This window comes from Anarrhichthys ocellatus, unplaced genomic scaffold, assembly GCF_004355925.1.
Source record: "Anarrhichthys ocellatus isolate YVR2014 unplaced genomic scaffold, GSC_Weel_1.0 scaffold12, whole genome shotgun sequence".
Classification (NCBI taxonomy): Eukaryota; Metazoa; Chordata; class Actinopteri; order Perciformes; family Anarhichadidae; genus Anarrhichthys; species Anarrhichthys ocellatus.
Window position 1 is genome coordinate 7,272,932 of NW_022280042.1, and position 24,849 is coordinate 7,297,780.

At 46.5% G+C, this 24,849-nt stretch overlaps 2 protein-coding genes across 10 annotated transcripts in view; one reads left to right on the forward strand and one right to left on the reverse strand.

Moving 5' to 3' along the window:
• LOC116385906 (bone morphogenetic protein receptor type-2) overlaps positions 1 to 13,747 on the reverse strand; it is a 19,384-nt gene extending 5,637 nt beyond the window's left edge. The window contains exons 1-7 of the mRNA XM_031851670.1: positions 12,745 to 13,747; positions 5,346 to 5,531; positions 5,076 to 5,255; positions 3,229 to 3,336; positions 2,984 to 3,075; positions 1,042 to 1,272; positions 125 to 239 (exon numbers count right to left, since the gene is read on the reverse strand). Coding sequence (XP_031707530.1) covers positions 125 to 239; positions 1,042 to 1,272; positions 2,984 to 3,075; positions 3,229 to 3,336; positions 5,076 to 5,255; positions 5,346 to 5,531; positions 12,745 to 12,823 — 991 coding nt within the window. The 5' untranslated portion in view covers positions 12,824 to 13,747. The remainder of the gene's footprint in view (positions 1 to 124; positions 240 to 1,041; positions 1,273 to 2,983; positions 3,076 to 3,228; positions 3,337 to 5,075; positions 5,256 to 5,345; positions 5,532 to 12,744) is intronic.
• Positions 13,021 to 24,849, forward strand: part of dock9b (dedicator of cytokinesis 9b) — a 41,376-nt gene continuing 29,547 nt past the window's right edge. For 5 of the 9 annotated variants that reach the window (XR_004212916.1, XM_031851655.1, XM_031851656.1 and 2 more), the window contains exon 1: positions 20,739 to 21,328. Coding sequence is in view for 7 of the 9 variants with exons in the window: in XM_031851655.1 (XP_031707515.1) it covers positions 21,167 to 21,328 (162 nt within the window). In the remaining 2 variants the exon portion in view is untranslated. Of the gene's footprint in view, positions 14,984 to 20,738; positions 21,329 to 24,683; positions 24,714 to 24,849 lie in introns of those variants that run through there. The other 4 variants (XM_031851658.1, XM_031851660.1, XM_031851664.1 and 1 more) reach the window with 2 other exon arrangements.

Consider the following 24,849-nt stretch of genomic DNA (forward strand, 5'->3'; position numbering starts at 1 on the left):
GCTTTCCCGTTTTCCACCACGATTCTTCGGATGTGTTTCAGTAACAGCCTGGGAGCTTGAGTAAACTGTGAGCAGTTATGTAATTAACTTTGAGGTGTGTGTGTGTGTGTGGCCTCCAGCTCACCTCCTTTGAAGAGCTCCGTGTGCAGGTAAGCCAGGCCGCGGGTGACTGAGTGAGCGAGCCGGCAGCTGTTGACCCAGTCGTTGGTCTGGACGCCCAGGTAGCGACTCAGAGAGCCCTGGGGGGGGGGAGATAAGAGGAAAAAAACAGATAAGAAAAAATGTCCCGGAACTGCTCGAGGTTCAGAGGGTTAAATTGTCAAGACTTTATTCCCGTTTTTGGACTCCCCGTTTCCGTCCACCGTGGAGGCCTGAGAGAAAAATATCACTAGAACGTTCGAGAAGGCCAACCTTGTGCTCTCACCTCCCCTTGGAGATTCACAACAAAACTGAATTTAAGAATATTTTATCACCACCCAATAACGGCCTTGCAGAGCCATGAGATATTTGCAAGCGGAAAGGAATTCTGATTAAAGAATCCGGTGTAAACACGACGTTTTATGAGGAATATCGAGACACCAGACAGGATTCTGTACATGATTCATTTCCTTCCTCAATCATCTCCGTCAGCCATGATGAATCCATGATCAGCCCTGACGCACAAACGCGCACACACACACACACACACACACACCTTTCCTCTCAACAATCAATCACAAAGGCAATGCCCACATCCGCTGCTGAAGAAAATCACATTAAATCGGTTTGTTTTAATGAGATTATCATTTATTTGGATGCATTATGCGTCTCGGTCTCCTGTCCTGGCCTGCACCGCGTTTCCATGACAATGCGCATTAGCGCAATGGTCGCGATGCACAATAGGCTCCGTTCATAGGCTGACTGGGGGTCAGCTGACTTGTCATTATGATGCTTCATTTGGACAGCAAATTTATTGGGTTATTTATGGTGGATTTCCTGGCGTTCCTGTCTTGATGTTGAACACACACACACACACTAGACCCCCCCCCAAACACTACTCACATGTGGGTAGTATTCCATGACCAGCAGGTACTCTGTGCGTCCCTCTGGGCCCGTCCGCTCGTCGGCGGCCACAAAGCGGGCGATGTTGTCGTGCTCCAGCAGCGGCAGCCGGTAGATGGAGCACTCGTTGAGGAAGTTCTGGCGGTTGGCTGCGGTGAATACCTTCACGGCCACGGGCCGTTCGTCCAGAGAGCCGCCGTAGACGGCGCCGTATCTACCGCGCCCGATCAGCTGGTGGGGATATGTATTTATGGATCTTTATTTCTCTCTTGTCGAACAAAAAGAAACTGTGAATGAAGTAATTGTTTTGTTTGTGCTGTTTACAGAAAGATTGGATGACAAATACAAAGCAGCAAAAAAGAAAAAGAAAAAAAAGAAACGCCCGAGGAGCAGCCGCGCAGATAAAGACAGACAAGCAGACAGAAGGCAGATTGTAAAAAACAAAGTTAAAGGCCAACAGCGGGGTCAAACTGTTAGAAATGGCCTCAAGTCAGTTCCAAATCTCCTAATTAGTGCCCTGAATTAGCAGGAACACACTGTGGCATTGAGGTCTAAACGTTCTGCCTGAGAAAGGATTAAACTTATTTATCTCTGGCTATAAAGTATGCTGTAAAAGCAGGAGAATATTTTGTCTTTGAGTAAGACCCCCCCCCCCCCCCCTACAATGAGTTTGCCGTGAAAGAACGAGCGCCTGCATTTGATAAGGCACAAGGACAGCGCTCTGAATTCAACTCCTGCCTGAAAAGATAGCGCGCTCTCTCTCTCGGCTCTGAAATCCACTGAATAGATGTCGAAAGAGAGAGAAGAGAAAACAAACATCTCCGGATCAGAACGTTCAGCACTGATCGCTGTCTTTTGTCACATTGAAGACACTTCATACCAGAAAGGCTGTATGGTTAATATTACCATACAGTTTTAGATTGCTATCAGTTTTCTTTTTCTGCCTTCTTGTCTGGCACTGATTTCACCTTTTTTCCCCAGTTGGATAACAAACTTGCAGAGACTTGAAACCTGCTTGAGACAGAGCTCTCAGTCTTTGGTTCTGGTTTGGACAGTAACGTAGGTTTACCAGAAGTCTACTAAATAAGTCAACTTTGACTCGGTTTCCCACGGGACAAGAACGGCGGTTTCCTGGGTGAAAGTCTATGTTGTTGTTTTTTTACCCAACCACCAGTAATGATTACTTCATTACTGGAAGCTTCCACCAGCCGAATAAGCTTGTGAGCAGCATTGAAATTGCCTCGTGTTCCTTTTGGGAATGTGTGTTTCAAATGAAGAAATCATGATATTCTGAGAAAAGTTAAATTGTTCTTTTAAAGTTACATCTGTCATCGCTCCGTCTCCTGCGTTCGTTCCTCCGCTCGCCTTTTAATCCCTTCGCCCTGCTTGTGTCATTGTGTCTGAATATCATCCAGACTCCATTGACTTCCTATCACAATATGAGCTCTCCCATATCAGGTTGTCAGGATCCTGTGTCAGTATAAGCCTAAAAAAAACAAACAAAATCCTATTTTTGTGCGCCCTGAATGCGTCCTGCCGTGATCGGATGATAAAAGGTCACATTGGAAACGACAAAACGTAACCGTAGACCTCTGTGTATTTTGGGTGCATTTTAGCCTCTATGCCTTTGGTTTCTCTTTCTAAATCTTGTTTTCACACACGCACGCACACGCACACGCACACACACACACACACACACTGAAGCCAGTGAGAATAACATATCTGACCCAATGATACAAGCTTGCATCTTCTCAAAACGGGGGGAGTAGAAAGGCCAGGATTTTTGGGTATTAAATGTGGCGAGTCACCCTCACCAGTTACACATCCCCACCACTGTCACTAAGAACAACCACATGCCAGCATGGAGCTGTAACGTTGGAGCCTGACTAGACACAAAGATGGAGGTAGAGAGGCGAACAGAGAACACCATCTGGGCGCGTACCTCCAGCAGTTTGAGATTGTCTAGATCCAGAGAGCTCTCGGAGCCGGCGGCCTCCATCATATTCAGGTTGTGAAGGCCTTGCTTACCATCTCCTGTTAACACACACACACACACAGTTCAGGAAATGTAAAAAACATGGGGACGCATTCAAAGAAGAGATCATCTCCGATTCATTTTTATAAAACGTATTAAAATTCTCCAAACAAGCATTTAAATAGCCTTGAATGGTTCCCATGGTAACTCACTGCGCATCATGCGGTAAGCGAAGAAGGCTGCTACGGCAACCACGGCCAGCACGGAGACGGTTGCCAGGGCGATGATTATTGTCTCTTCATGGCGCAGTGGGCGGGGGTCTACAAGGAGAGAGGGGGGGGGGACACACACACACATCAACAACAGAAAGTACACATTAAAGTGTAACACCTGTGTGTGGGAACCTTTGATTAGTGAGGAGGGCCGTGTGCAACAGCTGAGTGACCAGTTTATTAGGTGCACCTGTACAATAGATGCAATCCAGTGCAACAGACTGGAAGGTGTGCACACAATATGTTTTCAAGTTCTTTTGTTTTTCCTTCCCAAACGCAGGCCGACATGCACACAAACGTTTAAATGTCTCGGGTACGCGAGCGTGTGCAAGCTGCATCGGACCATAAGCACCACAACAACCTAAACATGCCGCTAGTCTGCTGCAGAAACACACTCTGCATCCATTACAGCCGTCGACACACGCGCTGACACCCGCTTTATCAATAATTGATGACTCGGAGAGCCTGAGGGCGGCTCCGGCTGACGCGGCAGCATGAGCACGCACACGTGTCTCGCACACGAATGCGTGGGGGTTGGCCCAAAGAATCGCTTTCAAATCTACAACATTTTAAAAAGGTGCAATGTGTGAGATGTGTCCAGAATTTCAGTTTAAAACGTTAAAAAAAAAAAAAAAAAAAAATGGACAAAATAGAGACAACTATCTTATATAAATTGTACTTTTTACCCCATTATTATTATAGATTACAGTGTGTAAAGTAGCTCAAATGAACTCAGCTGCAACATAAAAGTAATACAATAATAATTATAATCTGATTACATAACATATTCTGTATTTTAAGTATATTTTGACATGAACACTGGACTTGCTTACTCGCCACTTTTACTGAGGTAAAACATCTCCTACTTCTCACACCCTCCAGCCCCGAGCGACGTCATCCGAGCTTCTTGGCTTACGATCACTACTTCTAATAAAACTGGCACGAATCTGCCCAGACATGTCAGGAGATAACAGAGCAGAAACAAAGACCGGATTTAAAGTTACAACACGAAAGCAATCAATCAAACAGTCTTCCGACGCTAAATGTTACATTTTTTCCTCGAATTCCTGCTGCCGTTGTCTCGTCATCGGCGGGGACACGCCCGCAGACGGCGTGTAATCCGAGGAATGTGGAGAGACGACAGACGGGGGAGAGCGTGCGTTTGTGTTTATGTGTGGGCAGGAGAGAGGATGAGCCGCCGCCATCAACCCGCCCCCTCATCCTGACACACACATTGCTTTCATTCACAGCTAAACAAGTAACAATACATGTGTTCGCTTTGTTCGACACCTTACTGAGCCGTGAGGGCTGTATGACGGAGCAGAGGGGGAGGAAGAGGAGGACGAGGGAGAGAGAGAGAGAGAGAGTAGGAGTAGGTGTTTCAGGACCGTGTGGGGCTAGATTCGTGTTTCTCCCATTCGTCTCCGAATTAGTCATATTTCCTTCATTCTTTTCCCCTTCGCCCGATTGTGTAAGACATGACTGCCTCTCTGAAGATTGACCCCTGAGTCAATTCATCCGCATAAAAAGAACAGCGCGAAGGCCTTCACACGACGGGAGGCGGAACAAATAAAAGACACGGAAATGCGGAATACTCGCCTTCACATCTGGCAGCGATGCAAACTTGCGAACAGTTGCAGCGCTTCAATAAAAGTTCTGAATAGATTTGCGCCGGAACGCTGTCTTGGTTTCGGACCGAGAAGCTGACTTTTGTCGGTTAGCTGACCATCGGTCATAAAAACCATTGGATTGGGTTCATTGTTGCAGGTGTGCGTGAATGATCTTACAGGGGGTTTGTGCCGTGGTCGGACTGGGCGGTGGGAAGTCCTCTGTGAAGTTGACGTTGCACATGTCGCTGCCGCAGCAGCAGAAGTGGTACGTCCCGTTCTGGATCTGTGGCGGGAAGTTGGTCACCACGCAGCGGTCGTCTCGGCAGCCCTGGTGGTCGCCCAGGTGAGTCCAGCAGCCTGGCAGAGAGAGAGGTGACGGGTTATGATTCTCTAAAAACCCCAATAGAAGTGTGAAAGAAAACTAGCATTTTAAACCTCTAGTCGTACCTTGTTTGACCAGCCGCACTTCGCCGGGAAGACTTTTCTCCCACAGGCCGAAGCAGTGGCTGCCCTTGACACATCGGATGGTGGTGTTCTCCGGGGAGACGCGGCCTTCGCCCCCCGCCACTCGATCCACCTCCCACTGCTGCTGCTGGTCGGTGAAGGCGCACTCCCTCTCCTCGCCCTGCGCCGCTGTGGGGAGACAAGAGCAGTTGGAGCTAAGTGGGACAGAAATTTCGAGCGAAACACAGCCGAGCTCTGCTGGGTTGCGACAAAGCGAATGAAATAGTTGGATGACAAGCGCGTTCAAATTCCAAAAAGGCAGTTTGTGTTAATGAGCAAGTGTGGTAAGGAGAAAGATAAAGGCGACTCAACAGCTTCATTAATTCATGCCATGTCATCGCATCTCTTTGTCGATTCTCATTGCACTGAAACCTTCATTTCTAATCACACAGCATCTTCCTATAAGAAGTCTGAAAGGAGAATTCACAACTAAAGAACGGCCGTCTGGCTTTGTGAGAGGCAGCAGTCTTTACAGGGAAGGATCATCAATAGAAATACATTATGCAAACACGCAGACGCTCGGAGAAAAAGAAGTAACCCGAAGACTCGAAACCAGCCTTATAGAAAATATAATCAAAAACAGCAAGACGACCGTGAACACAATGAAAAAGAAATGAGAGATGGATGTTGAGCCAATGTCAGACTGTGTGTTTATGTACGCAGCCTGTGTTTCGGGTCATTTCAGATAAGGGAAACACAACGTGAAAGTTTGTTTCCCTCACTCCCAGTTCCTCCCTTTCCTTCATCCGGAAAGGGGGGGGGGCTGGTGGTGGTGGGGGTGTTGTGGAGGGAGGAGGGTGACTGTGCCCTGCCGAAGGTCAAGCTAGCCTGTGTGGGCAGAGGGTGACGCGATGGAGCGGTGGCTCGGCCGGGCACGGCGCCAGCTTCCCTCCTCCGATAAAGCTATCAACCCCGGGCCTACTGTGGGCCTCGGCTGCCCTCGACCTGCGGGCCTTTGCTGCCTACTGTTCAGTGGGACTGACTTTGCCTCCAGAGGGGAGTGCGCTGTGTGCATGCAGAGTGGGAAGAGAGTTCAAAACTACAGGTTAAGTATAAGGAGGAATTTTCTGTTTTTTTGACGAGGAAACTGACGACGGCACCGCCAGGGTTAGATTCCCAACGGGGCAGACAATGCATGCAATAAACAATTATCATACGTCTTATCTCGTACTGCACATGTTCTCACAAAGGCAATGAAAAAAAATATGTGTGAGGATTGTTTACAGCAAAGTCAAAGGCTTTAACAATATTATCTGGGTTTTCAAATTGTGGTTAAGAGGGACTATGCACTTTCCTCGACTGTGACACTCAATCTCTTGTAGAAGCCTCAACAATGAGCGTTTCTACCTTCTACCTCAGCTACACGCTTCCTTTTTAATTATCCAGACCCAGAAGTGGAGGAGAGAGGGGCTGTGGAGGTGAGGAACATAAAGGAACAATTGGAGGAAGTGCAGAGCCGGAGACAACACCCAAAGACAGCAAGACACACGGACTGACCTTGCACGCCAGGATCGGAGAACAGAACAGAAGTACCTCCCGTCTTTCTCCCAAAGCTGGCTAGATACTGTATGCCGACATGAATTATTAATACTTTTACTACAATTCAAGGCTATGAAATGAAAAACCCCGTAATGATACTTGGTCTACGAGAGGCTCTTGGGCATGAAGAAAACTGAAACCGCAGATAAAAAGCTTATCGTCTTGAGTTCTAGCTAGAAATTGATTTTGGGTTTTCATTCAAATGTGATTGATGTTTTTTCCCTTCATTGCCACGAGGACAAAAGGTTGATTTTCATACATTTTTGTTGTATTAATACAAAGCAATGCCTCCGTATAAACACAACTAATTATGTAAATCACGTACCCTGATGATAATAGCTAATTGGTTCATTGCCTCAGTGTGCACAGGCTGCTTCTTTAATTACCATTTCCCCCGGATCTTTAAACAAATATATTTATTTTATTTTCCTGACAATGCTACATTGCTAGCAACAAATCTGTGTCCGCAGATGGAGAGCTAGTTAACCAGCTAGCTGTTAGCAGCCGGTAAGCAGCACAAGGCTGCCGTCGAATTACATTATGATGCGTTCAGGCTCTATTCAGATTGATGACTAACTAGCAGGTAACGTGTTGTCATGATGTGTTCAAATGTAATCTTGTAAAATGTAGTTTTTGGGGAGAAACTTGTTTGATGTTTTCACAGCAATATAAGATAGATATAGGCAGTCACAACCGGGCCTTGCTCATTTGCAGTCTGAGCCACGGCAGCACTCCTGTAGTCACGTTTCATTGGTTTGTCTGCCACTCCGCTCGTTGGCCATTCGACTAAAAAAATTCTGTATTTCTTGCGAGCGTTTCTGGTTGGATGCCAATCTCTTGCGTTTATCTCCGATTGGCCGTGGCGGGCCCTCCGTCCCTGGTTCTGCTCAGCGGAGCTCGCTGTGCGATCTTGGCTTCCGCTGCAGGATTTTGGATTGTGGGTCAGAGTATGCAGGCAAGGCCAGTGGAGCGAGGCAGATGAGAGAGGGACAGAGAGGGGGGAGAGAGGGTAGTCATATCAAAAGGCTTCGGAGTAGTTTTCTGCTCCGAGCCTGTTCATTGGATGATGGCGGGCACTGCTGAGTGTTTACCCATGGCCCAGTTATTTGCTAATCTCCCCCCCCCTGTAAACCTCCTCCCCCAATTGGCCTTGGGTGCACCCTCCCACCCCAGTCTTCCCCTCAGCCCTCGCTGCTAAAAAACAACAGCGATCTAATCTGGCTCTCTCCTTCCTCGCTGCCAAGGCCCATCGGAGAGACGCGAGACACGGCGGTCCGAGACTTGATTAAAAGCCACCGAGTGTTTTCTCTCCCCGCGACGGGTTCCGAGTTCACGTCCAAGAGTGGAGGCAGGAACACGGGGGGGGATGAAACGTGCTCAGTGCACACGCCGTCTCCCCTGCAGACACGTGTGCACTGTCCACAGCCACCGAACGAGCCGTGCTCTCTTGTGATGGGGGAGAACTGGCACCACGTTGCCGCGTAGAGACGTTTACTTTTGCCAACCAGCCTTAAATATCGTCGTGCAAAGCGGCACGCACGTGGCGGCCGTCAGAGGCACGTGGCGGCCCTAATCGTACCTGCTGCTAGTGTTTGGGTGCGCGCTTGTTGCTGAGGTCGGATGGACAGCTTTTGGTAGTCTTTGCTGACATCCCCAATTTTCCAAGTCTCCCGGTTGAGTTTAAAGATGGGGGGGGGGGGGGCTGAGTGGGCTTTAATCTGTCCCATCTGTTGCCACGGGACCCCCCCTTCCCCTCAAAAACACCACCACTCAGTCTGGGTCTGTCTGAGTCTGGTACAGTTATGCTAATCCTGGGGTTTACACTGCCCCTCAAAGCTTAGAGGCCTCCATTATTGACCATGATGCATTTATACCAAATATATACCCTCCCCTCCTTTTATACCTTAACTTTCCCGAATATGTGATGAAAACACAGATGACAGAGCGAGGTGGTGTTTACCATCACACCACAGGGGGGGGTCATAATCTCAGATTATTTATGAGCAAGCAAAAGTTTGGTTTCGGGCTGCGTCTCAATTTGGTCTTTGTTTGTGACAACGTCTCTTCCTCGTTGACTAAATGAACAGCCGCTGCTACATACTAGCTTGACAAGCTGCAGCCTGCGGTTGTCTGGTATGACGGGGCTTCACCTGTTCTGTGAGAGCAGACAGGTGCTGTGAGCTAACACCTCCTATTGTCTAAAAAAAAAAAAATACTAATGCTTCAGAATAGAGAGAGCCGTATAATGAAACTCAATACATTTCCGTTAGCGATAGCTCCGCAGGACCGTGCTGTCCACTGGCTGCTAAAAGCTAACGTTGACTAGCTTTCCTCCTGCCGATTTCGACACCGACTCGTTGTTCAGGGAAGAAACAGCCCATCCGGATTTTAGAGATTGTTAATCTCGAGCCCTACCAGTACCTATAGAAAAAAAATGTTGACCCCTAAAACTAAGTATCACCTAGTATCTGTTATTCACTCTAGAAATTCAGACTCTTTATCCTGCTGCATAATATGTTGAAGCACCCTGAATGAACGGCTCACCCCCCCCCCGTCTGTCTGGCTGCTGTTGATTCCAGGCATCCTATAATATAACAGAGTGACACAACAGGCTGCAAATAACACAGGGAAGCACTTTAAGCAACAACACAATGGTTAAATACAAAGACACACCAGCTTAGCCCCATCATGTTTCAGTTGGAATAATATTGGAGTATTATAGGCCTAATAGCACAAGTAACAAATAAAATCACAGCTGTCACAGAGTAACATGATTAAAGCATTATTAATGATTAAAGAGATAATAACACCTTAAAGCATTGCCCTGTTATAAAGCGTCTTACCATGAAAATACATTAACAAAGAAAAAAAACAACCAAAACAGCTCATCCATACTCTGAGCAACATTTTTTGCACGTTCCAGACTTATTGTCTCTGCCGGTTAAGGAAAAAACGCGTTCGTGTTAATCATAGGCTGTCACTCCGAGTTACCATCTCAAGGCTGCACCTTTTGTTTTCTAAAACATCCACTAATTTCTCCGTTTTGCCAAAGCAGAAGGCCCGGCTGAACACTGTCCTATTGTATCCCGCGTTGCTTTTTTGCCTCTGCTCACAGCTCAAACCGAGGTACTAAGAGAGACGGACATTGATTTTTTTTTTTTTTTCATCTAATAGAGTACAAGGCTCGCTGTATTAGAGACCAAGTGCCTCTCTTCTTCCCCTCCCATTTCCAACATTGGTTGGTCTGTTTCTAGCTGCAGTTAGTGTCATTTTATCTCATGAAGAAAAGATGTGGACAGAGTGCAACATATAGCCGAGCCAAAGTGGGTGCAGTGCTTTTATATCCTTTGCCGTCTGCAACAGCTCCTTCCTTGATTTCCTGTCTAAATTGCATTACACATCATTGTATTACCGCTATTTTCGCTTCTACGCACCGGTTGCCTTTACAACTGATTTGAACATTTTACGAGCTACTTCCACCTATTTACCGTCCCTGTGTTTACCTCCAGCACGGTGCTTCGTCCACATTCAGAACAGACCATAATGCCCACGCAGCGGACTAGCTTGAGAGCTAAAGGTGATGCTGCTGGGTGGAGAGGGCCCCTGGGCTTTGGACTAAATCAATGCTGTTAATTGAAACGCGCACACCTCCGATTACTGTGCTGCTTTCTTACAGTCTACGGTTTGTATAAATGTACCATGTCGAGTACAATCAGTGTTGCAGCCCATAATACATGAAGGAGATTTCAGCTCTTCCGTTTCCTGCTTTTAAAATGTCTCCAAGGCAAATTCCTGAGCGTGTATTGTTCTTGGCATTTCAGCTATTCGGACTCATCCTCATCTCAGTCCTCTTCATCCTTGCCATTCAACTCACAGATTAAATGCCAGTTCTGACAATAGTCTGTATCTGGTTTACCAAATTAAACTCAAGCTAATAACTTCACTTTCCGCTGATGTGACCGCAGAGCCCGCCGCGGCCCCCGGCGAGGCCGGAGAGAAGCGGCCCGGTCGGTGGAACAGTGGGCCTGTCAACGCCACAGTTTGGTGCCAAGGACACACAGCCTCACAGCTTGGACAGGCGGAGCAAAGGAGCAGTCCTGGTTTTGTGCTCCCGGTATAATGCTTCTGCTCTAATCCTCTTTGGACCCCCTCAAAAAAAAAAAAAAATGGGACAACAGTGCCCTCAATGTGGGCTGTCAGGAACTGAATGCCACTACTTAAAAACACCTGCAGGTCACGCCGCAGGTGAGCGTCTGCTCTGGATGCAAACGATTTAAAAGCGTGAAAGGGAAATGAATATCGATTTGAGAAACAGGTGAAAGGCGGGACGATGGGAGTCCAAACAATGTTGGGAGCTCAGACTCGGAGGGAAAAGCTGTCGCCCTAATTAGTTTTGCACAGTGCAACGATTCTAATTTATTGTCTGTTTACATGGCACGCATGCACACGAGTATCCATCAATCGTCCTCGCACCGATTGTTGAGCGAACGAGTCAATCCTCTGCCGGTAATCGTTGCGTCGCTCTTGTAGGGGGGGGGGGGGGGGGGGGGAGTATTACTAATTAGCATGCCTCAAAAAAAAGGTTTGCTGAATGTTACGATTTGGATTGAAAATAATTGCACTCTGTCGTCGTCGTCCCCCCCACTGATCCTACGTCACAACCTGGTAACTCATCTTCTCAGTAAAAACATCATGTCCCGCTCCATCCGCTGAATCACCCCACTTCCTTCGCCCTACTCATCCACCCCACTATTTCTACATATTAAATGAGAAGCAGCAGGCTCTTTTCTCCTGTGTTTCTTCCATGTGTGAGCTCATAAATCAGAGGGTAGAAAAATATTTTCTGGACATTGGAACTTTTAACAATTACAGTCCTCGCTCGGCATTGTATTTAAGTGGAAAGACACTTGTCTGTTAGATGCAAATAGAGTCTCTTCCCTATTTCAACAGCAAACACAGTAACCGTTCATTCAAATTCTGAGCCACACTTACATATTTCCCGCTACAACCATAATTACTCTGGGCTTCTGATAATACACAGTCTATGAATGGATGGGGGAGCCACAACAACAACAACAACAACACACACACACACAATATATTATTAAGAAGCTGTTTGTACACACATTCACACCCACGCACCCAACACCAGACGAGCAAACCCGGGCTGCAACACGACCTATTTTCAAACACACACACACTGCCAAAGCCTAAGCACCATGTTGAACTTCCATCACCTAAATTACCCATCTTGTAAAATACCTCCCCTGTCTTCCCACACATTCCACATACTCCCTCCTATCTCTCACATGAACTGTTCCTCCATCTCTGTGCAGGCCGGGCTCCTATCTTATCATGCTCAAGGTCTCACAGAAGCCTGGCTTCAGCCCAAAAGTCTTAAACAGGGGCACAACTTGGCAGACGGGGACTGCGGTATGTTTCGGCAGTGTTTTTCCAGGCCTTTGTACACAGAATGATTAGGAGGAGAGAAAAAAAAAAAAGAGCCAGGGCAGATATCTAAGAAGGTTCACTCTAAGATGGAGAGGACAGTAGGGACAGACAGACACATATGGTGATTTAGGAGGAATGTATACTGAGGACAATCTGCATGACCAATACAAAAATTATGCCACAAATGTAATTGCCCTAGTCAAAATATGATAATTTGAATAGAGGCTCAAGTACACATTATTCAAGCTACAAATACAGGCAGCAGCCCAAAATGAAGGCATCAAATATTCATGAGAAGCACATTTACCTCTTTACAAAAAAACAAAAATCAATTCCCTAATAAGCCACTTACCAGCCACAGATGTCAGGAGAATCGTCAGGCAAAACCCAAATTTAGCGAGTGATTTCATCGTGATTCGGCCCACAGCCATGACAGCTTACAGTCGACTTTGGTCTCTCAGGTGGAGCTCCTTCTTCTCCTTCTCTGGTGCTCTTGTTCAGTAGATACCACCGTGCTGTCCTCACGTCAGCTCAATAACTTGAACTGAGTTCTCAGGCACGGGACACATTAATATATATATATATATGGGGCAAAAAAAAAAACTGTTGTTGTTGTTGTTTTGGTCGTCTAACTAACATTCACTGCCGATAAAAAGTTGGTCCCGTTATCGAGTCCCGCACAGACCGGACAGACACACCGAGCATCTAACGCTTTTGGCGGATCTGCCGTTTACAACTAGCCAGCCAACGACGTCCATATCTGCTAGCTAACATGCTAGCTGCTTGGAGGGGGGGCGACTGTCTGGTGCTAGAAAACTTGGGCAAAGAAGGTAAATATCGCAAAAAGAACCGTCGTGCAACTAATTTGTGTAAGCACGGACCATTCTCAACTAAAAAAACAGTCAACCCGTTCGACACCACAGGCAGGAATTTGGCGTAAACCTTAGCCAATTAGCTCGGTTATGTTACAAGCTGACTGCTATAGACGCTAACCGATGTTAGCCTGAGAGCTAGCCAGTTAGTTCGTCCCGTCTCATTTCACGATCTCCGCTGAGAGGGGAAAAAAATCACAAGTCAACGGCGCAAACAGTGAGCTTCTCTGGTTTGCGATAGACGGAGATTATTACACCCATCCCGGCCGCCGATGGGACGAGGGATCGGCTATATCTCGGTCTGATCTTCCCCGAGGCAGTCGGCGGCGTTTGGCATTGACGCTTTGGAGCTCCGCTGTGCAGACAGACAGGCAGGCAGGCAGGGCGGCGGGGGGAACGCCTCGTTTGCAGGCTTGTCTGGACCGCTCGTCTCCGGTATCAGGTTGCTGTGGGTTGGGGGTGGAGGACAGTCCTGCAGGAGGCGGGGTGATGCAGCGCCGCTGTGCCGCAGACTATGGATATAACACCAAAACACGTGCTGCGTTCAGGTACTCCATGCAAGTCTCCGAGTTTTTCACTTTACTGTAGTAAACACTGTAAAGCTTGGCTCAGGTTGAACTTGCATTTTAAAGCAATGTGAAGCAATCTGAATGCAGGAAAAATGCTGCTTCAATATGTGCGCTATTATATCAGGTATTTTTCTGAGAGAGAGGCTACATCATTTCTAGTTATTTGTGAAAACATGCCAATAGTCCTATAATAAATACACATTTTAAAAGTATAACAACAATATATACCAGTAGATATTGTTGTTGCACTTTTTCCTCATGGGTATCCCTTTAATTTAACGTTTGACCTCCTTAAAGTTACTATTTCCGATTGTTGCTGAATGCATCGATAGTTACTGAACTATTAGTGTTACTTTACTGCCTCTGTGTGGTCACATAACTTTACACAGAGTTTAAGGCCTAAATCACCAAACTGTATAGCCAAAACAATAATTATTCCAGCAGGTGGCAACGTTAGCCCGTACCTACGGAGGAACAGTATGCGGGATTGTAGTTATATAACCTCAAAATAGTATTATGTGCAGCTCAAATTAGGGGAATTGCAATCTAATATTCCTAACTTTCTACCTATCAATTTATATTTAACTAGCATATCTGGCAAGCTGAGAGTATCCCTCAGACACAGTGTTGAAATAATGCTGTCATGTTATATAAAAGTATAAATGATGGATGAATTAGTTTACAGCGCTGTCCTACTAGACGCTGTTACACGGAGGAAGGGGGCGTGCCAGTTGGCGCGAGGGACCTCCGCTGACAGGACAGAGCGCAGCGAGCTTCGGATGTCGGCTGTTGACAAGGGCAGTCATCCTCTGGCCTCCTGGACTGCTGCTTCACCTGTACACGTGAGCGCGTAAATGTTAACATCAAGGGTACCGTAATGGCAGGATAAACCAGTGCGCCTTTACGCACGTCGAGACCGCCCGGAGCGAAGGGGACTCCGAACCTTCGCGTCGCCGCTTGGAACAGCAGCACCCCGACCGGTGGTCCCGCTCCTCTTCAGCGAACCTGGCCGTCTGATGAAAGGTGGGGCCGCGCCATGGCTTCTGCTCCACCCGAGGCGAGGAAGTTCACCCGGGGGCTCAACAAGCCGGGCACCGCCGCGGAGCTGAGGCAGAGCGTCTCCGAGGCTGTCAGGACGTCAGTGTTGATGGTAAGAGCGGGGAATGCACTCACATAAGACGGCAGCACGAAGCTGCTTGCATGGGGGTCTTTTTAACTTTAGTTATAAGTTGTATCACCTATTATATTCTTTTGAGAATGGTGACATTTCTATAGCTATGCTGTCACTTGGTGCTAGGGTGTCTATTGTTACTTTCTCAAAGGGGTTACCAGGTAACTGAAACGTACACCTCCAGCTCTAAAGGGACACACACACACCTGCACGTTTCTTTAGTTCATCCTGTCACCTGACCCCCCCTAGGTGCACCTTGCAACCAGATAGGTCAGACAGGAACAGTAATGACTAAGGGAAAAATTGCCAAAGACAGTTTTTATTCGACTGTATGTCAGGATGCACTCAGTTGAACATTAGTCTATTATGATGAGGATGATGATATTATTATTGTGTAGGCGTGACATCCTCTACGTTAAAATGTAGTGTCCTCATCCTCAGGGACTTACCCCGACTAAGCCAGTGACTGTGCTCTTGTTGCGTAACGGTGATCAATATGCGGAAATCCCATTATCCCTCACCAGCTTCCCATCCGCGAAAAAGTGATAAACCTTTTCTAACTTAAGGCCTACTTTTGATTCTCCTCCAGAGTTGGGGACCTACCCATGACAAGTGTCCCTTTAACTCATTTCGGCAGCGGTACATGATGTTCTGGCTGAATTGGCGAAACATCTGCACTTAAAGTTATCACAAAATACCTTTTTTGAGCGGACGACCAGACATGCACCTGGGTCCCATTACGTGCCTGCTATGGTGCCTCTCTGGACCTCTATTTTTGACTTTGTACTTATGGCGCAGCTGTTTTCCCCTGCCCATTTTGACATGGATATATATACATATATAGTATACTAGACATGAAAGAATGTCCACAACAGCTCAGATTTCACCCAGCAAGCAGCAGGTTGGCTGGTCTTGGACTGCAATGTGAATTTGATCTTATCTGGTTGTGTAAATGTAATCCTAAAGAATGGAGGAAGTATTTGAAAGGCAGGTCTTACAGAGTCCCTACAGTAACATACTCCTTTTCCTGGTATAGTAGAGCACAATCCATTATTTAGTCTTCATTTTAATCGGTGTCGTATTAGCCCTATTAATTCTGTTTTAGTCCACAGTGAGTAGAGTGGCATAATGGATGTCAGCTCAGATCCCTGGGCTGTATTAAATAATGGATGATGATGATGGTAGGTGTCCTGGCTATTTTTAAAACGTGCCCTCTTTCACCCGGCGTCGCACCAAAGCACCACAGGGCCCATTAATCATGAATACCTGCATGTGTGCTAAATCATCAGGGTTCAAGACCGAGGCTAGATCGGGCAAGTTGGATGCTCGCTTACACACACACACACACACACACACGGTTACTGCAGGCGTGGTCGCCTCGCTCAGCTACCTTAGTAAACAAAGCGCAGGCCAAGCAGTGGAGCCGTAAAGACAGCCCCCGCTGTTTTAATAACCACTTCCAACTGCGGTAAATGCTTGCTCAGGGTTTTTTTACACCTCTTTCTGCCCTCTCGCTGCCTTGCAGAAGGAGTGTCTTTGCTCATTTCTTCATGCACACACACGCATGCATACTATAGAAACACTCAAATTCTGTCTTTGTCTTTTTGTATTTCGGGTTGTTTGTCCACTCTCTTTTTGTCTATGAGACATAAACAGCTATGAGCAGCTCCACTTGTGAGTGAACTCCTCTTTAGAGGATTTGGTCTGATCAGGGCATTGAAAAAAAACCCTGGCGGAGATAATCTGCAGATTTGCAGATGCTTCAGCACTGCTGACCTACATCTGGGTCATGATACAGGACCTGGGTTCGTGGCCGCTGATGGCTGATTTGAGGGCTTTTCTGGCCATGCGGTTTCCACGTCTTCTTTATTTAGGCTACCTCGTACTCTGTCGTTTATACGCTTTTTCGCTGGCGTAAACACCCGCTGTCTTTTTGCTTCCATGGCCTGCCTGGCGTGTGTGTGTGTGTGTGTGTGTGTGAGCCTTCATTTCCCCCTTAAAACAGATAGAAAACAGCACAAATCAGCACCACTGTAATGCAAAATTCTTACTTCATGACATGGTTTTGACATGTTGCCACAGTCTCCACCACAATCAAGGCTGCGATCGTTCTTTAGAGCCTGCAGGCTCAGGCATGGAAACAAAATAAAAACGCCTGTACTTGTTTGAGCGCCACATCATTTTTATTTGACAGCTGCTGCGTGTTTTTGTTTCTGCAACAAGGCCCGAAGTGTTGATTCAAGAGAGAGTGGAAGGGAGATTTCAACTTATTGTAAGATCTTCAGTGTTTGGAGTTTTCTTTTGCTTGTGGTTCATGGTAAGAATCTGCCTAAGCTTTAGCAGACAGTGACATTACATTTCACAGATTCCAACAGATCTCTGTGTAAAGAAACAATATTACAGATGGGGACTACATCAGTGTAATGTCTTGTTTAAGAAGAGTGTGATCATGAGCACTTTAATAAGATACAAATGAAAAGAAAAAGTTTCGCTTCTGGTGAAACACAACTAACGCTGCTCCCAGCTGAAACACATTAAAATACATCGTGGGTTGTGGTGCTCCAGAAAGATCTTAAGAAACTAAAAAAATATGGATTAACTCAAGGGGAAAACATTTTTGAAGTCTCTTGGGAAGTTGAATTGACATCCAAAGTCACATGTGTTGTATAATTTCCTGTTTTTATGAAATATATAGAAAGTATGCTTTTGCTAAAAAGGCATACCAGTGATCATTAGCATGCAGTACTGTAATGCATAATCACATCTGCTAATTTGCATATCTCACATCAGAGTTCACGAGTAATGTTGCTTGTTATGATCAATTTAGATGATGTCATTGTGCACCACGATATCTCGATGTGCGATTTCATCACGATAAATGACCATATTGTGTTATCGCCTAGCCCTGCCGTGATGACATCATCCTATCCTTATGACATCATCGGGGTTATTTTGACAAAGCCCTCCCAGAGCTACAGAAGACTGTGTTAAATTGGTGGAGTGCCCCTTTAACCCCGTGTCACTTATTCGTAATGGTTACCATGTCTTTAATATACACGATTAGCCACAGCAGTGCAGCCAGACTTGTCTGCAGAAATTGGGCAGTGACCATAAAAAAGAATAAATCCTCTGACCCAGTTGACCCAGTTCTCTAAAAATAGCCATTTTATTTTAGTGTGGAAAACATTCACGTTCTTTTTGGCTGCATGAGAATCCCTCCATGTGAAAGGTAGGCTGAGATAGGTAGAAATAGAACCAGTGGCCTATCTAGAATATGACATTAAAGGTGACAGCAGTGTGCTGGTTTCTCTCATTACTGCTTAGTTAGAATATTGAGCACCTGTCGTAGTCGGCCAGATTACCTGCAGGCCTTTCATTCAGGCCTTTCAGTCTAACCCAGATTCTACAGTTACATCCATTATTAGTAGCCTGGATTTTAAGTCCCTGATAAAACTATTGGCACATTTCCCAAAGATGAAGAGAGTTACAACTACGTACTCTAAAAGTGCAATGGGGCCACTTTTCAATGGCCCTTGGAAAGCCATCCTCTAACAAGCACATAACTCCAAGTGGACGATGCGATGAGATGCACATTTCTCCTGTTTTTAATTTGTCCAGTACTTTGGTTTTAAGTCACAATACTTTGCAAAATGAACGGCATTCCCATTAACCATCTGATATTTTAGTATTTAGTGCAGATTAGCATGCTAAACCACTAATCATCGACATACGAACATTCCAGTACAGCCCTCAAAGGGCTGCTAGCATGACTGTAAGTCATGTTCCATGGTCATTGGTCAAAATAAAACTAGTGTCAATACTATGTAATCACATAGGACATGGATTCCCTCTAAATGCATTCACATGACTGACTGCATGCAACACTAGGAGTGGATTAGGAGTCTCTTAAGCCTAGCTTTGCAAAGCAAGCCCCAGATAGTTTTTCCATTAAAACCGCTGCAGTGAAACTTGTCTGTCGTACCGTCTTGTTTGAGTCACCGCTGTGCTTTGCATGCTCTCCGGCTCACATTGCGTGTGTTTCACAAAATCTATTTGACAAGATGAGGTAAGGAGCAATCGTCTGCCTTATTTTCTTTCCCCCAGCGAGTCGTCAGGCTTCAGTGTTGTTGCAGTGTGAGGAGCAGCCTGTGGGAGGCGGCAGTGATGCACGTCTCCAGCAGGTGCTGTGCAGAAATGTTCACGCTGTAAGCATTCAAACATGTAAAGACAAAGACTCTTTATTATTCTGTCAGCATTTAGCCATGACATGGGATTGGGAAATAAGGGTTTAGTCTTTCACCCTTTGAGGCCTTACACGAGGTTTGATTGATTTGGTGTGTTGCCACTGTGTGAAAAAGGTTATTGGGTGCATTGTGGGGTGCAGTTTGGATTTGATTAGATTAATGCACCCCCTGAGGGATAGCCCGGAATGTAATGACATTGTTCAAAGGATGCTGTTGAGGCTTTTTGAATGAGCCTGAAAACTCTGCATTGACAGAAACTAGCTCACAGCTTTGAAGGGGCGTGACACCACAGATCAGTTTCCATTCACTTACTCTGCACATCATATTAGAAGAGCTGTATGGAAACTGCAAAATTCAATTGTGTATTCATCAGCGTGTTCGTATGGATAGCATGCTAGCTGACATGAAAGAATGATTCAAAATCCCCCAATTTGAAACTTTGCTAAGCCCCGCCCCCGCTGATACGCCGTCAAACCGTCAGAGCTACAAGGCAGCCCACACTGTCACTAACTGCACTCCCTGAATAAATGCTACCGACAGTAGCTTCTGTAGCATAGAAGTGCTATGTGCTAATGTAACCGCTTTGTGTAGCAGAGTTAGCTTCAAACTGGTTGACGGAAATGCACCTATTTTACATTTCCTTTTTTTTGCGACATTTTTGTTTGCTTAAAATTTGCTCGACAATTAGATGGAAACACTGCACTTCCATCAACTGCTGTTTTTTTTTTTTTTTAACTACAACTTTACCTCTTTCTGTCATCAGTTCCAAATTTCAGCATTGAGTACATTTTCTTTACGGCTACCATAACCGTTTCCTGTTGTTCCAAAATACCACTTCTACTTTGTGCTATCTCTTGCTTTTTTTGTATGATTTTCCTCCTTACACATTTTGCTGCATCATCCACTTATAAAGTAGTGGTGAGTGTGTCACCCGCTTGATGAACTATTTACACCAGCCACTGGAGAGAAGCTGAAGAAAATTTAAATTAGCCTTGCATAAACAAGGTTGTATCCCTCATCTCACACCCTTGCTTCTGTGGAGAGGATGCGAGGATGTTAATGAGACCATGAGGAGTTGCAGAGGGTTGCCGGGTTTGTCCTGCTCATCCTATGACGCACCGGGCTTGATTTATCAGTCCGACCAGGAGTCTGTGGGCCTGGCAACGAGGGTCAAGAGAAGTTAAATCATTCATTTTTTTATGTCTTAGAGCGCATGTAGGTAACATCAGAAGGATGACTGCATCGCCGCTGTAAGAAAGAAGGAAGGAGGGGAAAGGGGCAGAGAGAAGGAGTCTGCAGCAGCCAGTTTGCGTCTGAGTGCGTCTTTGTTGGTATCGCGCTGCTTTTACTGTTGACAAAGCATGCGGAGTCAGAGAGTGACTAAGCTGTGAGAGCGAGCGAGGGAGGAGGAGGAGGAGGGGGGGGGGAGCCCGCTGGGAGGGGAGGAGAAGAAGAAGAAGTGAAAGTGACAGGCGTGATTGCATGATGGAGAGAGATGGCAAGGTTGAGCGAAGAGGGAGGGAAAGCGATCCAGCGAAGAAGAAGAAGAGGAGTCTGTGAGCGAGCAAAGCGAGAGCATCCTCGTCCCCCCCGGCGGAAGGAAGGAACGCCCTGCTTCGGCTGAGCGAGCAGCTTCTCTCCTCCGCGCGCTCGTCCCTCCATCCCTGCTGAGCAGAACACCGGAGGATACGACTCAGGGCTGAGATTCGCTCTGGAGGGTAGCGGTTGCTCCTCGGGGAAACTGATACCTGAGTGACTGTCACTCACACCTGTAAGAGGACTTTCTCTACCCCCGTGGAAAGAGGTCAAGGTTGTGGAGATCAAGTTGCGGCATCCACCCGGGGCAAAGAGTGGAAAGAGTAGGCTCCAGCAGGGAGATCGTTATCCTGCATGGTGGTGGCGAGCGCTTGTTGGCACCATGGGATGCACCACCAGCGTGGTTCTGTTGGAGGGGCTGCGGTCCATCCTCGAGAGGAACTGCGGCTACATCAAGGGGCCGGTGGAGCTGCGGGCTCTGGAGGAAGACGAGGAAACGCTGAGCCTGAGGGTATCTCAACACTGGATTCCCACCACTGCTCTGGTAAACCCACTTTGACGTATTACCTCTTCGCTGGCGCGCACCGAGGGTCATTTCCAGGAATGTTCCACTGTTTTGCAATCAGGTTCTAATTGAATTAAAACTCCAGTATGCTTGTTTCTTTTTCCAGTTTCATCAACTGTTATCCAGAATGTGTACCACACAAAATTACAGGTCAAAATGAGTTTAAATCTGCAAGTAAGGATTCATCTCCTTGAGTCCATATGACTGAATCCTCCTCTAAATTAGATATAGAGAAGAATTCCTTTTCTTTTTTTCCTGTATTTGATCTCTGACTCCACTAGCTAGAGCTAAAGTTTATTTTCGATACATATAACACATATAACATATCTTTCTTGAGGAAGAAAATTAATAATTTACAGATAGAGCGGAGGCTGGTCGGATTGAGCACCGATCAGCAGATTTTTGGCTAATAATCTTCCTAATAGACTCCCCCGAGGAGCTGGATTTAGAAGTGAAGTATTTCTTTCAGTGCCCCACGATCGCACACTTACTGCGGCAGATCAAAAGCTTAACATTTGGCTGCGAGGAAATGTAACATATGTCTCAGGATTTGCCAGAGTTCGTCCGTACTGAGCAAGGAAAGTACAATAGGTCCGTAGCCATGTTGTCTTCCTCTTGGATTTATGCATTGCTACATTAAGCTACTCTCCTCAAGTTAGCTCCATCAGCTCGCAGCCTGCTCTGTGCTAAATCAAAGAGATTTAATGGACAATCGATGGCGAGGGGGTTAAATAGGCGTTCTAGTGCACACTGAGGCAAGGACGCTCACTATAAACCATTATCTCCTTTGGGTGCAGTGTTTCCTTTACAACCATTAAGCTGACATTGGCCTCCCATAACCCGTCCCTTACAAACAACAATTACATCTTTCGGTTGCAGCGGAATACATCGTCCCGGGTCCAGAAAAGAAACCCAAGTTTTGGACCCATAATCTAGTAAAACTTTGATTTGTAAGTGTTCATTTAAAGCAAACTAAGTTTGAAAAATTCAAATTCATCTTTTCTTTCCACAAAATGTGTCCGTTTGAGTATACAGAGAAATATCTTAAGTATCAAGCACAACCTTTTATTATTAAAGAGGACAATAATATTGTATTTTCTGAAACTAAGCAACCAATCTACTTCCTGTTTACAGCGGCACCCGCATGCCCAGTGTGCGTGAACAGTCATGTGATATTCGTTTTTAGAAGTGCTGGTATGGACGGATTCATTTCTAGAACGGTGCTCGATCGCCCGTGTGGACGGAGATCGCTTTAAAAGGAAAACTTTGAGTTCTCCAAGCCAGTAGAGGCCAAACCCTCCCTTTGCAACGCTGAAGCACAGCTAAGCTACGATAGCTTCCTCTATGTTGGACTCTCCGTCTCTCCAATCCCTCAGAGGTCACCCTTGCTCTTACAGGAAGATAAATGTCAGTGTAGTTAGAGCACAAGTGTTGAAGCCAACGGCTCCAGATCGCCAGTCACCGATACCATTTTAATTTCCTGTACAGTACACTCGAATGCACATAATACAATTTTGGAAGTCCTGCTACATTCCGACATTCTGGTCCAGTGCAGGTGATGGATCAATTCCTCTGTAAACCAGACAGGAGCATGAATGGATCTACATTCTGTTCCTTTATGGACTAATCCCAGGGACTTTCTGCTCTCTTCAGGTTCACGTTGCTGCACAGTCTCGAGCCGATCGCTCAGCACCTCTGAGAGCTCTGACATCATGGAGGAACTCCCCTCTCACATTTAACTTGTCCCACATGTTTTCCCCCTGAACTACCTGGAGCCACAGTAATGTAATGTTGACCACAAGACAGAGCTTTAATTAAAGGAAATTCTGCTTTTTTAGTGTGATGGACACTCACAGCTTGTGACAGAGTTTTCGGTCAGGGCGATAACTAGCATGTGTGTGTCATGGGTCAGTCTGATGGGGGAGTTTCGCTTCTTCTCGGGCAACGCCCTCACACTTTCTCTCCCCAGAGTGCCTGCAGCGATGGTCGGCCCCCAAACATTACGTCATTCCCCTTATGCAATTCTCCACAGACTTGTGTGTGACTCTCCATGTGTGTGTGTGTGTGTGTGTGTGTGTGTGTGTGTGCCTCTTGGGAAGGGTGTGGAAGGCTCACATGTGCTAATGAGTTCAAGCTGTGCATAAATCCTTTTCCTTCACTCTCTCTCTCTGTGACCACTCTTTCATTTTTTTTTTTTTTTACGTCAAGCGCAGATGGCCTTGTAAATTAATTTGCACTCCCATCATGCACGCTGCTCGGACACAAACTCTCGTGGTGTCTCTGGCAGAGTACCAGCGATGGCTCCAGGAAGCGTGATGGCGTGAGGGAGCGCTCCGGAGATGCGGGTGAATGAAGCGGGGTGACCTCAGTGGCAGGCAGGGTCTCTGACAAGAGGCTGATTATCACGCTGAGCTGGCGACGCCATCGCTGAGACCGCCGCAGTCCAGTCAGCAGTCCTTCACAGGCCGAGGCCAGAGGAGAGTCAAGTCAGAGAGCTGCATTAGATTTGCTCTAAGATTTACCGCCATTTTTTTTTCTGATATTTACCACAGAGTATTTTTTTGCAACTAGTGAACGTAAGTGACCATATTTGGAGTGCGGAGGAGTGACGTAGAGACGGCGTATACGTCTCTGGTAGATCACTGTGTAGCCCCGCCCTGACGCATCCCCTGCTTTATGGTCTGTTTGACTCTAAATGGACCATCCTTTACTAAATGACCATCATGCTGTATTGAAGAAGACTTGAAACTAGTGAGTCGCCCCCTGGTGGCCATTCGAGAGAATGCAGGTTCAAGGCACTTCCGCTTTGGCTTCACTTTTCGGAACAGGAGGATGCCGCATTTGTTGCTATCGCCGTTATTTGTTGCTATCGCCCCACACACTTGTATTAGTCGCTCCACTCCTGACGGTTATTCCTGTGGCTCACGAAGCCACAGGAATCAGTCTCCCCTCTCTCGGCGGTGTTGAACAACCTTATTTCACAGCCTCCGTGCGATTTCCTGCATTTTTTAAAGGCAAGTTATTTGCTCTGAATGGTACATTTCAGCAAGTCCCTTTGAAGAGAGTGCAGTTAAAACGAGCTATGCAAATCATGCACAGTGCCTCACACATCAGAGAACCCCGCTGTACGAAAAGTGAAACTCTGACACACACACACACACACACATCCTTACCCGCCTTTGTGCTACATTTTGTCTGGGGTGATGGCACCGAAACTGCAGCAGAGGCCTTTGAAGTCATCCTGACCTGTGGCGTGTCCTCCCCTCTCTCTGACCCCCCCCCCCCTCCACACACACACACACACACACCCTTCCCTCTCTATCTTTCAAGAGCTCCCTGACTTCTCTTCCCATGGAGATAATTGGTGCGTGAGTTATTAATCATGCTTGCTATGTCAGAAAGATTCAGTGGCTTGTAAACATCGACCGTGGCTTGGGAGTTGTGTTTAACGCAGAGAGAGAGAGAGAGAGAGAGAGAGAGAGAGAGAGAGAGAGAAAAAA